At 32.8% G+C, this 15,697-nt stretch overlaps 1 protein-coding gene across 2 annotated transcripts; it reads left to right on the plus strand.

Annotated features, from left to right (window-relative positions):
• The first annotated feature begins 2,469 nt into the window (after positions 1-2,469).
• On the plus strand, positions 2,470-10,579 carry LOC110614775. 2 transcript variants are annotated; one of them, XM_043957148.1, is made up of 3 exons: positions 2,470-3,739; positions 3,775-5,054; positions 9,018-10,579. In XM_043957148.1, the coding sequence occupies exon 2, from the start codon at positions 3,776-3,778 to the stop codon at positions 4,568-4,570; it is 795 nt and encodes a 264-aa protein (XP_043813083.1). In that variant the 5' UTR covers positions 2,470-3,739; position 3,775; the 3' UTR covers positions 4,571-5,054; positions 9,018-10,579. The 2 variants fall into 2 exon arrangements, with proteins under 2 accessions (XP_043813083.1, XP_043813084.1); XM_043957149.1 differs by having other exon boundaries at positions 10,354-10,579.
• The last annotated feature ends 5,118 nt before the right edge of the window (positions 10,580-15,697 follow it).

The raw sequence follows: 15,697 nt of genomic DNA on the forward strand, positions 1-15,697 counted from the left end.
ATTAACTATATTAGAGCATTTAACGATGGCTCTAGCGTGAGTTTTATGTATATAATTGATGTTTAATGCATAGGTCGAGTTTGGTATAAAAAGTTTAAATTTTTATGAAAATGTATGAGATTATCATGTGGACAGAATGTATAGTAGGTTTGTTATGGGTTCTGGCGACATTAAGTCGATCTGAATTTCAGTACCGGTAGCGGTCCAATTTCTGGGTCGTTACACCGGCCATTAAGTTGCCAGGTCGACTAGTCATTCATCAAGTCGATAGATCGTTTGGTCATTAGTCGGTCAGTTAGCAAGTTGTCATTCATATCCTATCATTAGTCGACAGGAAGTAGCTAGATTATCTTATTTTGGTCAATTATATGAACCAGCAAGTACAATCATATGGAAATGAAGGGAGTAAGGATTTATTGGTATTTCATAGTGGACCAGTGACAAGGAGAAAAGCTAAAAAAAACTTGAAAAAAATTATGATTTTACACATTTAAGAACAAATAACACAAGAATTGGCTGAATTTATTATTGGCAAATTAATGTCTCGTGGAGCTTGAAGATACATCTAAACTACTCACCTTGCTTGAGGTGTGTAATGATGATGGCGTTGCTTTGTATTATTGTGTTGCTTTGTATTATTTTTTTAAACATTTGCTTTATTTTAACTTTATTTGAACTTGTATTTGTCCATAATTTATCTTCTAAGTTTTAAAGTGTTTGAGTCATGTTTTGGACTTATATTTTATTATTTATGAGTTTGATGTGTTATTTTAGCGTATGAATGGGTTTAAACCTTGTGCGTAGTTTGGCCAAGTCTAAGAAAAGCGTTTTAGAGTTTTATTTTTTTTCCTACTATATAGGAATAAAGAACACTTAAAAAGGGGACAAATGAAAATTTTAGAATTCTCCTTCATATTTTTGGTGTGTATTGCTTTGAGTAAGAGTGAGAATTTGCTTTCATCAATATCATCAAGAATCTTGGCTAACTTATCAACTATTCATTATGGTGTTTATCAGATTTTTATATGAATTCTTCTATTATTAGTGTTTCAGCTTCTTTAAGTGTGGGTGTCATAGAAATGAGTTTATCAAATTTTTGGATTTCATATTTATTTGTGCGTGTGAATTTGAGACTTATATTATAGGGTTCAACATCAGTTAGTATTAGAGGCAAAGTGAGCTAAATTCTTATTTATCTTAGATTTTAGAGTTTTCATTTTTCTTCCTTATTGAATTTGGTGAAGAATCCTTGTGTCCATTTGCTGCATCTTTTGATTATTTAAATCTTTATCTAATATCATTTTAGAAGACAAATTCAAAATTTATAATAAAAAAGAAAATTTCAATGATTACTCTTGTTTGACCAAAATTCTTTGTCTGAGTTTCTTAATATTGGCCGAAATCTTTATTGTCTTATTTATCTTGATATTTGGCTAAAATTTGTGACTTCTTCCTAATTTTCTCTTGATCGAAAATTTATAAATTACTTTCTATTTCATTTATATTATCTTATTTTTCTCAATTGATAGTCGAAATTTATGAGAATTAATTTTGAATTTTGAATTGGTTTGAATCCATATTTGGAGATAAAAGACAATTGCACCTGAATTGATTTGATATCAAATCATTCTTTTAATATCAGAAAACTCAATCATAATGTTGTTTGTGAAAAAAAAAATTTTCTGATTCTATTAGTAGGTTTTGATACTTGCCTTTTTTTGAATAGATTTAAATAGATCCATATTTAATTTGTTCTGTAGTGAATTAAATTTATATTTTAATCAGATTCATTTTCATTGATTTTTAAATCTCTATTTTTTGTTTAAGCTTGCTTTTGCTTTCTTCACATTACTGGAGTATTGTTTGTTTATATTTATACTCTAGGTGGTAATTTTCAAGTAGTACAAAATTATATTCGTGTTTTATTTTCCAAATTGTCAATGCCTTCTTTTTAGTTTTGTGTGCTTCCTTCTTTGTTTAGGGTTTTTTATTTATTTCTTTAAACGCACTATGTGATTGGTTGGTTGACTTTAAATTCTGAAATTCAATTGAAGAATCAACAAAGGAGTTATAAGAGTACAAATACTTGAGTGCTTTTATTTCCAATACCATATTTGCTAGTTCTCTTTGTTCGTTGTTGGTTTAAAGCAGGATGAGTAAAGATAAGAATGTAGTGGATAGTACTGATGAAAGTGAACCGAACATGGCTAATGATTATAAGCTCTTTAAAAAGTTAGTTGGTGGTGAGTTTCAAAGGCTCTATAGAACTCTTGAGAGGATGACTGAAACTATGGAGAGTTTGAAAGTCTCACAGGTTTTCACTTCTACAAGGATTGTAACATCCAAAAAAAAATAAAAAAAATAAAAAATAAAAAAAAATAAAATAAAAAATAATAAAGAAATAAATAATAAATAAGTAAAAAGAATATGAATAAAGAAAATAAAAAGAAAAGAAAAGAAAAAATAATATGACAATGTTTAAAAGTAAGGTTTTAAAGTGGTGTTGTAAAATGATAAAGTATTATAGTTGCATAATTGACAGTGACACTGTATTGCACGTTTTTGTCCCTGTTTAAATGTATAAATTATTTAAAGTGTGGCCCTGATAAGTTTGATGGGAATTGTGAGTTAGTTTAAGGGTGTGGCATGCCATATACAGATCTTGCAGTACTGCACTACAGTTACACTGATTCTTGGGATACAATGAGATATCCTACAGTTATAGAATCGGCTTTTGAGCCATACAGTTATTTGGCACCTTGTGCCCTACAGTTACAGTTTCCTTATCTGACTTAACAGTCCCATTTAAATTTATAGGGGCCAACAAAAATATAATAAATAATTAACAGTATTAAGAGAAAATAAAACTTTTTACATGATGAAGGAACAAAAAAAAAAAACAAGGATTATGAAACTAAAACATGTATATATATTTGTGCATGAATAATAGGATTTGGATTATTTCAAAATATTTGTTGTATAGTTATTTATTATTTGTTGGCATTACTGTTATTACATGAAGTTTGATTTAAATGTTTATCTATAAAAAAAAAAAAAGGTTGAGCACCGCTAAGCAAATTGCTTAGCGCATTGGAATTTAGTTTTCCTCGCGCAGGTTGTAGATTTAAGGAACAGTAGAGCAAGATCTGCATCAAAAAATTACATCATTGAGTATCCTGGGGTATATTTTGTAAATTTTTATATGAACTTGATTGTGGAAATATGGCATGTATATAAAGTTTTAGAGATAAATGTGTATATGGTTTGAATTAGATGTATTTGAATATTTTAATGTTGATGTAAATATTGGTTATTCGTATATATTTTTGTGTTGAGATTAATGAGATGGTTTATGAAGTGTTTGATCTAAATTGAAATTGTGTTGATGGTGAAAGGAGTTTGGGGGTTAAGGTTGAAATTGATAGAAGTGTGATATTACTATTCACAGGTGGGATTAAGTTCATATTTTAGAGGAAACTCTGCCGAATTTTTGGTTTTTTAAAAAAAAAAACAAAAAACCCATGATTTACATGATATAAAATAAAGGAAAAATAAGAGAATTGTTACAGAATGTAATATCTCCGGCTCAGTTAATTAAATAACCGGGTAGGGGGTGTTACATTTAGTGGTATCAGAGCAGGTTTAGTCGACTCTAGGCAATATGTGGAGTAATAGTTAGGTATATGAATATGTACATGCCATATATATTCAAGATATGATGTAACTCTGATGTAACTCTGATGCAGATCTATTTTCTGAATTTTAACATTATAGGATGTCTGAAGAATTGAGAGAACTTCAAGTTGGAGAAGAAGTAGAAAGTCATGTACCGACTGAGGCTACCGGCCATGCACTGCCACAGGCTCCTCCTGGTGCTAGAAGGCCAGAGCAGGAGGCCTTATTACAACAATTAACAGAGATTTTCAGGCAAGTGGCCGGAGTAGCTCAGCCAGCTATAGTTCCTCCACCGGCTCCTGCACCAGCACCAGCTAGGTCGCCTATCGATAAATTGAGAAAATATGGTGCCACAGAATTCAAAGGACGAAAGGAAGATGATGCATCCACAGCAGAATATTGGTTGCAAAGTACAGACAGGGTGCTTCAGCAGCTACAGTGTTCCCCAGAAGATAGTCTACTATGTGCAGTGTCACTACTGAAAGAAGAAGCCTACCAATGGTGGGATACTGTGGCACAGACAGTGCAACCAATGCAGAGGACATGGGAATTTTTCTTGAATGAGTTCAGGAAAAGATACGTAGGAGACATATATATGGAGGAGAGAAAAGGGGAGTTTATCTATTTGAGGCAGGGACGTATGACAGTAGCTGAGTATGAAAGGGAGTTTATTCGATTGAGCAGATATGCCAGGGAGATGATTCCTACAGAGGAGGCAAAATGTAAAAGATTTGAGCAAGGGTTAAACACTGAGATCAGGATGCTTCTAGTTGCTCTTCAGATCAGAGATTTTTCAGCACTGGTGAATGCAGCTTTAAATGTAGAGAAAGTGAGGGAAGAAGACCAGAGTAGAAGACAGAGGAGTCAGCAAAAAAGGACTCACAGTCAGAGTTAGAGTCAAGGGCAAATGATAGCTTCACAGGGCTCTAGTAAGAGACAGAAAAGTTTTCAACCTGCTAGATCAAGCCAGTCTCAATGGCAAGGCTAAAAATCAGCTCAGAGTTTAGCAAGTGGGTCTGTTCAACAGACTGCTTCTGTGGCCAGTTCAGGAGGCTCAGGAAGAAATCTTCCACCAGAGTGCAACCATTGCAGAAGGAGACATACTGGTACTTGCAGACTGCTGACAGGAGCCTGTTTCATATGTGGGTCTATGGATCACATTATGAGGGATTGTCCTAAGAAGCAGACAGCCTCAACACCAGCAACTGAAAGAACTGCACCAGTAACTCAGAAGACAAGAAGCAAAGGTAGAAGTGAGCCGACAGGTACCTCTAGTCAAAGAGTGTCAGAGACTGTGGATAGACCGGAATCTAGAGCACCTGCCAGAGCCTATGCCATCAAAGCCAGAGAGGATCAGGATTCCCCAGATGTTATCATGGGTACATTTTCTATCTTTGGCCAGTCTGTTCATGCTTTAATAGATCCTGGTTCCACACATTCTTATATTTGCATGCCTATCACAAATAAAGAAGAACTACAAGCAGACATACTAGACCAGGATATAGTGGTAACTAATCCTCTTGGCCACAGTGTGGTTGTCAGTAAAGTATTTAAAGATTGTCCCATCTTGATTCACGGTCACATTTTTCATGGAGATTTGATTGAATTACCTTTTCGGGAGTTTGATGTGATCCTAGGAATGGATTGGTTATTTAAAAACCAAGTTATAGTTGATTGTAGAAAGAAGAGAATCACGCTAAAGACACCAGAAGGTGAAGAAGTAGTAGTTGTGGGCGAGAGATCAGATTTTCTCTCCAATGTTATTTCTGCTACTGCAGCCAGAAGAATGATAAGAAAGGGTTGTGAGGCCTACTTAGCCTGTGTTTTGGAGGCTAAGAAGGAGAAACCTATGGTGCAAGATATACCTACTGTTTGCGCCTTCTCTGACGTCTTCCCAGACGAATTACCAGGATTACCTCCAGAAAGAGAAGTAGAATTTGCCATAGAAGTTGTACCAGGCACTACACCCATATCAATTGCTCCGTATAGGATGGCTCCCACAGAATTAAAAGAATTAAAAGTGCAGCTACAAGAATTACTCGATAAGGGTTTCATACGCCCCAGTATCTCTCCCTGGGGTGCACCAGTGCTATTTGTTAAAAAGAAGGATGGTTCACTGAGATTGTGCTTGGACTACAGACAACTCAACAAGGTGACTGTCAAGAATAAATATCCACTGCCCCGTATAGATGATTTGTTTGATCAGCTAAAGGGAACGGGTGTCTTTTCTAAAATTGACCTAAGATCAGGTTATTATCAGCTCAGAGTAAAGGATGCAGATATTCCAAAGACTGCATTCAGGACTCGATATGGGCATTATGAATTCCTTTTCATGCCATTCGGATTGACTAATGCTCCAGCTGCATTTATGGACCTGATGAATCGTATCTTTCACCCTTTCTTGGACCAGTTTGTTGTTGTGTTCATAGATGACATTCTTGTCTATTCAAAGACAAAAGAAGAGCATGATAGGCACTTGAGGATTGTGTTACAAACGCTAAGGGAGAAACAACTTTATGCTAAATTCAGCAAATGTGAATTTTGGCTGAATGAAATATCTTTTCTGGGACATGTAGTATCTGCAGAAGGCATAAGGGTCGATTCCAAAAAGATAGAGACTATCCTTGCATGGAAGCCACCCAAGAACATTACAGAGGTCAGAACCTTTTTGGGGTTAGCCGGTTATTACAGAAGGTTTGTAAAAGGATTCTCTCAAATAGCTGCTCCACTGACAAGATTGTTGCAGAAAAATGTCAAGTTTGAATGGAATGACAAGTGTCAGGCCAGTTTTGATCGATTAAAGGCTATGCTCACAGAGGCACATGTCCTTACACAACCAGTGTCAGGTAAGGACTTTGTGATTTATAGTGATGCTTCTCACAATGGACTTGGTTGCGTGTTGATGCAAGATGGAAAGGTTATTGCTTATGCTTCCAGGCAATTAAAGTCACATGAAAGAAACTATCCCACTCATGATTTAGAATTAGCAGCCATAGTCTTTGCATTAAAGATCTGGAGGCATTACTTATATGGCGAAAAGTGTTACATTTATACAGATCATAAAAGCCTAAAGTACTTGCCAACTCAAAAAGAGTTAAATTTGAGACAAAGGAGATGGATGGAGCTGTTAAAAGACTACGATTGTATTATTGACTACCACCCTGGCAAGGCAAATGTGGTGGCAGATGCTCTTAGCAGAAAACATTTGCTTGCACTCAAAGCTATGAATGCTCACTTGACATTGGCTAGAGATGGAGCTGTAATTGCAGAATTGAAAGTTAGACCCAGTTTGCTTCAACAAGTCCAGGAAGCTCAGAAGGAAGATAAAGATATTGCAGCGAAGGTAAGACAAATACAGGAAGGGAAGGATAATGGGTTTGAAATTAAAGCTGATGGTTGCTTATATTACCAAAACAGAATATGTGTGCCAGACATAACCGAGTTAAGGAAGAGTATACTGGAAGAGGCTCATAGTAGTCCATATGCAATGCATCCTGGTAGTACCAAAATGTATCAAGATTTGAAGAAAAGCTATTGGTGGCCAGGAATAAAAAGAGACATAGCAAAGTTGGTTTCGAAATGCTTAACTTGTCAGCAGGTAAAGGCAGAGCACCAAGTTCCTTCTGGTTTGCTACAACCAATCTCTATACCAGAATGGAAATAGGATCGAGTTACTATGGATTTTGTCACGGGTCTGCCACTCACACCAAGAAAGAAAGATGTTGTATGGGTGATTGTTGATAGATTGACGAAGTCTGCACATTTTCTACCTGTCAGAACAAATTATTATCTTGAGAAATTAGCAGAATTGTACATAAAAGAGATAGTATGGCTGCACGGCGTACCTATCTCTATCATATCTGACAGAGACCCGAGGTTTACCTTAAGATTTTTGGAGAAATTGCATGAAGCTTTGGGTACCAGATTGAACTTCAGTACAGCTTTTCATCCCCAAACAGATGGTCAGTCAGAGAGGGTAATTCAGATCTTAGAAGACATGTTAAGGAGCTGTGTAATTGAATTTGAAGGAAGCTGGGAAAAGTATCTTTCCTTAATGGAATTCGCTTACAACAACAGCTACCAGTCCAGTATTAAAATGGCACCTTATGAAGCATTGTATGGGAGGAAATGCAGGACTCCTCTATGCTGGACAGAGCTAAGTGAAGGAAAACTTGTGGGTCCTGACTTGATAAGACAAACAGAAGAAAAGGTTAAGATCATCAAGGAGAGGTTAAGGGCAGCATCAGACAGACAAAAGTCATATGCAGATAAGAAAAGAAAGAATATAGAGTTTTCAGTGGGCGATAAAGTATTCCTTAAAGTTTCACCTTGGAAGAAAGTGCTGCGATTTGGAAAAAAGGGCAAACTGAGTCCTAGATTTATCGGTCCTTATGAAATTATGGAACGTGTAGGACCGGTAGCCTACAAGCTAGCTTTACCACCAGAACTTGATAAGATACACAATGTCTTTCATGTCTCAATGCTTAGAAGATATAGATCAGATCCCTCTCATATCCTCCCAGCAGAATCTGTGGATGTACAGCCAAACTTGTCATATGAAGAAGAACCTGTGAAAATTCTAGCAAGAGAAATAAAAGAGTTGAGAAACAAAAGAATTTCTCTTGTTAAAGTTCTGTGGAGGAATCACAAAGTAGAAGAAGCAACTTGGGAAAGCGAAGATATTATGAAAGCACAGTATCCTCATCTCTTTAATACAGGTAAAATTTCGAGGACGAAATTTTTATAAGAGGGGTAGAGTTGTAACATTCAAAAAAAAATAAAAAAAATAAAAAATAAAATAAAATAAAATAAAAAATAATAAAGAAATAAATAATAAATAAGTAAAAAGAATATGAATAAAGAAAATAAAAAGAAAAGAAAAGAAAAAATTAATTAAATTAAATTTTAATTTAAAGCCGAGTGGCACAACCAAATAAAATTAAAAAAAAAAGAGAAAAAGAAAAAAAAAGAAAAGAAAAGAATAAAGGAGAAAAGACTAGAAGCTTTCCCATTTTTGTTTTCTCCTCCTTCCCGTGAACAATCAACCATGAAACCCACTTCTCCCATCTTTTCTCTTTTACACTAATTTCTTCAAATTTCATCTCTAATCAACTCTCCATCTTCTCCCAACACCTTTCCAAAGAAGAATTTGAAGAAAAGAAGGGAAATTAAAGAGAAATTTCAAGGGTGAGGGGGGAATGAATAGTAACCAAGGATTAGGAATTGAAAGGTATGTTAGGGGTTTTTGTTGTAGGGTTATTTCTTATTATTTTATGTGAATATTTATGAGAAATATTGTATTAATTTGATTTATTGGTTTATTTTTTTTCATGAGAAAGAAGTGGAAAGGAAAAGTGAAAGTTCCAAAGGGAAAGAAAAGGAAGAGTAGAGAAGTAAAGCTTGTAGAATATTTTGGAAATTCTAAGGTTTGTGCTCAACCCCATTTGAATCAATTCAAGAATTTATTAATTAGGTTTTATTTGAAATTTTACTACCCTAATAGAAAGACCAAGTGAATAATAGATTAATTATATTTGTATAATAAAAGTTTGAGAAATAATAGATTTAATAGATAGAAAATTTTAAAATTAATATGTAATTTAATCACAAATTAGGTTATGGAACAAATGAAATGACTTATATTCTTGGATAGAAAAAGAATTTGGTTAGATATAGGAACAAGAAAAAAAAGAAGAAGAAGAAAGAATTTTAGAAAAAAAAAAAGAAGAGAAAGATATTAGATTAGATGACAAAAAAATATATAGAAATTAAAGGAATAAGAAAAGTGAGATATAGTGTAAATATGATGTTTAAAAATAATAATAAGAATGTGAGATACAAATAGAAATTCAAAGAAAAAAAAATGAAATAAGGTATATTGTGATAAATAAATAAGTAAAAAGAAAAAAAAATTATATTAAAAAAAATAAATAATAATAATAATTAAAAAGAATAATAATGAATTAATTAAGGATTAAAGTATGAATTTATAATTTATGTAGGTATATTAAATTAATAGAATTATATAATATGACAATGTTTAAAAGTAAGGTTTTAAAGTGGTGTTGTAAAATGATAAAGTATTATAGTTGCATAATTGACAGTGACACTGTATTGCACGTTTTTGTCCCTGTTTAAATGTATAAATTATTTAAAGTGTGGCCCTGATAAGTTTGATGGGAATTGTGAGTTAGTTTAAGGGTGTGGCATGCCATATACAGATCTTGCAGTACTGCACTACAGTTACACTGATTCTTGGGATACAATGAGATATCCTACAGTTATAGAATCGGCTTTTGAGCCATACAGTTATTTGGCACCTTGTGCCCTACAGTTACAGTTTCCTTATCTGACTTAACAGTCCCATTTAAATTTATAGGGGCCAACAAAAATATAATAAATAATTAACAGTATTAAGAGAAAATAAAACTTTTTACATGATGAAGGAACAAAAAAAAAAAACAAGGATTATGAAACTAAAACATGTATATATATTTGTGCATGAATAATAGGATTTGGATTATTTCAAAATATTTGTTGTATAGTTATTTATTATTTGTTGGCATTACTGTTATTACATGAAGTTTGATTTAAATGTTTATCTATAAAAAAAAAAAAAAGGTTGAGCACCGCTAAGCAAATTGCTTAGCGCGTTGGAATTTAGTTTTCCTCGCGCAGGTTGTAGATTTAAGGAACAGTAGAGCAAGATCTGCATCAAAAAATTACATCATTGAGTATCCTGGGGTATATTTTGTAAATTTTTATATGAACTTGATTGTGGAAATATGGCATGTATATAAAGTTTTAGAGATAAATGTGTATATGGTTTGAATTAGATGTATTTGAATATTTTAATGTTGATGTAAATATTGGTTATTCGTATATATTTTTGTGTTGAGATTAATGAGATGGTTTATGAAGTGTTTGATCTAAATTGAAATTGTGTTGATGGTGAAAGGAGTTTGGGGGTTAAGGTTGAAATTGATAGAAGTGTGATATTACTATTCACAGGTGGGATTAAGTTCATATTTTAGAGGAAACTCTGCCGAATTTTCGGTTTTAAAAAAAAAAAAACAAAAAACCCATGATTTACATGATATAAAATAAAGGAAAAATAAGAGAATTGTTACAGAATGTAATATCTCCGGCTCAGTTAATTAAATAACCAGGTAGGGGGTGTTACAAGGATGCCTCAAATAACTCTTAACCCAGATAGGTCCCAAGTCCGAGAGCCTCAAGTCCGAAGTGAATTTGATGATACAAGAGATAATGTTGGACAAGGAAGGGGAAGAGGTGAAGTTCGGAGCGGTATTAGAATTGATGTTGGGAGGAATAGAGGTGGAGATGCTAGACTTGATCAATATGATAATGAGGCCAAGACTTACCAAACCAACATAATTTATAACGACCCGAAATCGGACCGCTACCGGTGCTAGGATCCAAATCGACTTAAGGTCGCCGGGACCCGTAGCAAGCCTAACATACAACCTGTCATACCTGATAAATCTCATACATGATCATACATTTACATAAGAATTTTAAACTTTCCATCTACCAAGCTTGACCTGTGCATACACCATAACTATAAATATAAAACCCCACACTAGAGCCCTCATCAAATGCTCTAGTGGGGCAACATATCAAACATCAAGGTTGGTTTAACATTAATAAGAACATTTCATAAAGATCATGTATCAAAAGAGATTAACCATAAACTCTAAGGTCAAGCACAATACTAATCCTCAATACAAATCTGTACAATATCTTACATTACAATACGTTACATTATCTTTCATGTCCACAACTAACTATTACATACACTATGCCTTTACTCTTGCTGACCTCCCGATCTATTCTGAACCTGCAAGCCTGGGGGGTTAAGGGAAAGGGGTGAGCTACTAGAGCCCAGTGAGCAGAATAGTAAAACAATATATTAAAACATGTGCTTTCATGGAATGCATCACATCACAAACAATTCACATCAAGGATAGACTTGTCACCAATAGCCCTTTACATAATCCAACAGTGCTAGGACGTAGAATGGGTCTCTGGTCTTTCTCTTACATCGTGCCAGGGCGTAGAATGGGCCTCTGGACTTCCATACCGTATCGTTATCATCATGCCATATCAAAGGCTAATGGGTCATCCAATATCCATCCACAACAATATCATATTATGCAATGCAACATATTCGTGAATTCTAATGCAAGCAACCTAGTATATCTCATGGCATTCGTGATACATGGATATGCTCGAAATTTAATTACTTTGAAAAATAAAGATCCATTCTACTCACCTCAGGCTGACTTTGAAAAGACTTTGAAGCAGCTATCTCACTGTTGGGGTCTTCGGTTCCTTGGGTCCGAACCTACACAGGTGGACTCAAATAAGGGACCAAACAAACACTAATATGAATCTAAACATATCCCTAAAAACCCTCTAAAACATCATAAAACACTCATAGAAAACATGCAAAGGAAGGCTGGACATAGCACTTTCGGTGGCAGGTTCGGCGGCCGAAAGTCCCTCCAGAGCCGAAAGTCACTTCAGATCTGAAAGTCAGGCATTTTCGGGGGCAGGGTTCGGCGGCCGAAAGTCCTTCCAGAGCTGAAAGTCACCCACTTTTGGGGGCAGGTTCGGCGGCCAAAACTCCCCTCTAGAGCCGAAAGTCCAACTTTCGGAGGTGAGTTTAGGCGGCCAAACTTGCCTCCATAGGCAGGTTCGGCGGCCGAACATGCTTCGGCTGCCAAACCTGGGTCCTCTAAAATGGTAGAACCCAAGCCACAAACACTCATCCAGCCACCCAAAACCTCTAAACTCAAACCAAACCACTCAAAATCATACATAAACACATCCTCAAGCAATTAGGGGCTTAAAACTAACCTATACCCCAACAACATCAACATTTAACATACATTAACATACATTTCATCATTTAATTCACATAAACCCTAACATTTTACAACTACTCTAAACATGCATCCAACACCCTTCAAACCCCTCAAAACTCACTACAAACATGAAAGAAGGGTAGGATCTACTCTTACCTCTTGAAAATCGAGAGGGGAGGCGATCCAAACTCGGAGATGGGGAGAAATCGAGCTCCGGGTCTCCAAGCTTCCAAACTTCGATCTAAGCTCAAAAATCTTCCAAGTTAAGACTTGTTAAAACTTGAAGAGATTGAAGGAAAAACTCAAAATCAACCAAAGGAGGGCGAAATCTCACCTTTGCCCGAAAATAGAGAGAGAAAACTCGCCCATTTTCGGACAAGGGGTCTTTTATAGGTAGTTGACCAGACCACCTTCGGGGGCCAAAAGAGCTTCCGCAAGTCACCAACATTCGGCGGCCGAACCTGGCTTTTCCAACCTTGATATTTTCTTTTAAAACTCAATTTCTTTCTTTATTCAAAGCATAAAACATATAAAAACATTTTATAAAAATATGATTTTACCCTACTAGAGGGTTCTGACATTCGAGATTCTGCCGAAAAGCAGGAATTCCGATGCTGGGGTCTAGTCGGGTATTACATAATTGATGGTGGCTTGGACTCTATAAGGATGAAAGTTCCTGAATTTAAAGAGAATAACAATGTTGAAGAGTACATTGAATGGCAGAGAAAAGCTAAGCAGATATTTGAGTGTCATAACTATATTAAGGAGAAGAAGTCTCATATAGCCGTTGTTGAGTTTATGGGTTATGCTTCTTTCTTATGGGATAAATTAAAATCTACTAGGAGGAATAAGAGTTTAAGGGCAGTTCCACCATGGAAAGATTTGAAAAAGTTGATGCGCTAGAGATTTATTCTTTAATGCTATTATAGGGATTTGTATAACAAGTTGGCAAGACTGGTGTAAGGAGGGAAGAGTGTAGAAGAATACCACAAGGAGATAAAGATGATGATAGCTCGGTTCATATTGAAGAGGATGAGCAGATAATGATGTCCAAGTTTCTAGGTGATTTTAACCTCTACATTGCTGAAAAACTTGACATGTACCAATACAATACCATGAGAATATATTTGACAAAGCAATAAAAATAAAAAAGTGTTACAAAAGCAATCTTTGTGATCACATCATTATACATTTACAATTTAATGGCACGAACGATTTTTATCACTATTTCTTCATAATTTAATTTTTTTTAATACAAAATATTTTACACTGTCCACCGATATAATCATATCAAAATTAATTATGAGTCTGCCTAAAATATAGAATAGTCATTTTTCTTTATAATTTACTTACAATAGTTGAAAAAATTACAAACTAAATAAAAAATTACAAGCTAAACTAAAAAATTATAATATATATATATATATATATATATATATATATATATATATATATTAAATTTAAGATATTTATTTATAAATTTTTTAATAAAATAAATTTTAATATAAAATTAAAATTTTTTAATTTTTAAAATTTATCCCTATATAAAATCTTTCTAACAACATATATAAAAATTTTATAAATTATTTTATACTTTTATAATACTTTTATCCCTATATTTTTTTCGAACACCATATATATTAATTTTTTAAAATTATTACATTTTCAATATAATTATAAATAATAAAAATTTATTATAACAATTAATAATATGTTATATTTTTTAATAAAATAAATTTTAATATAAAACTAAATTTCTCAATTTTTAAAATTTATCCCAATACAAAATTTTCCCAATAACTTATATAAAAATTTAAGAAATTTATTTATAATTTTTTTCTATTTTTATAATATTTTTATCCCTATAAATTTTTTTCAACACTATATATTTTTTATACATTTTTTTATTATTTATCACATTATTATAAATAATAAAAATATTTTATATATTTTTTATAATATTTTTATATTTTAAATAAATACAATCATAATTTTTTTCACAAATAAATCTAAAATTTAAATTTTACTACTACTTTACATACAAACTACAAATTTTCCAAAAATATAAATATTTTACTAATTAATTGTAAATTTAAGAAATTTTTTTGTAATTTTTTATGCTTTTATAATATTTTTATCTCTATAATTTTTTTTCAACACTATATATACTAATTTTTTTTAAATTATTATATTTTCAACACAATTATAAGTAATAAAAAATTATTTTTTCTACTTTTATAATATTTTTATCTTTATAAATTTTCTTTCCAACACTATATATACTAATTTTTACATTTTCTTATTATTTATCACATTATTATAAATAATAAAAATATTTTACAGATTTTTATAATATTTTTTATATTTTAAATAAATACAACCATCAATTTTTTCACTTATAAATCTAAAATTTAAATTTCACTACTAATTTATGTACAAATTACAATTTTTTCAAAAATATAAATATCTTACTAATTAATTACAAATTTAAAAAAATTTATTTGTAAATTTTTTTTATTTTTATAATATTTTTATCCCTATAATTTTTTTTCAACACTTAATTTTTTTAAATTACTACATTTTCAACATAATTATAAATAATAAAAATTTATTATAACAATTAATAATAGGTTAATTTTTTAATATCCCAAGTAAATTTCCCTTGATTCAATCTCACATCTTCAACTGTGCATGATGAGATAGCTGGACTTGAACATTTTCTCCTTCGTCATTTCCCAACAGCTCTGAAACCTGCCCATTGGTAATCAATCAGTGGATTTTTTTTCAGATACTTAGGAGAAGTGAGTTTAATCCCTTGGGTTGGTTTGGTTTGATCTAGCAGTTGCTTTCTTTGGTTTGATCCTTTGGATTGATTTGCTGTGTTGGGTTGGACTTTCTTTGGATTTTCTATCTGTTTTCTTCTGTGGTACTCTTGTCCATTGGGCCTTACCAATGCAATACTTTTGAAGAAAGAAAAAAAGGATAAATGGAATGGATAATTATTCAACTCATCATGCCATGAATTTTTCATTCTTTTTGAAGCTAATCTAGAAAAAGTAGTCAAATGATTTAACAGTTCCAAATATTACCGACTGCTGATTACTATTTTAGGGTTCCAGTTCCCCACACAA

This window comes from Manihot esculenta, chromosome 5 (assembly GCF_001659605.2).
Source record: "Manihot esculenta cultivar AM560-2 chromosome 5, M.esculenta_v8, whole genome shotgun sequence".
Classification (NCBI taxonomy): Eukaryota; Viridiplantae; Streptophyta; class Magnoliopsida; order Malpighiales; family Euphorbiaceae; genus Manihot; species Manihot esculenta.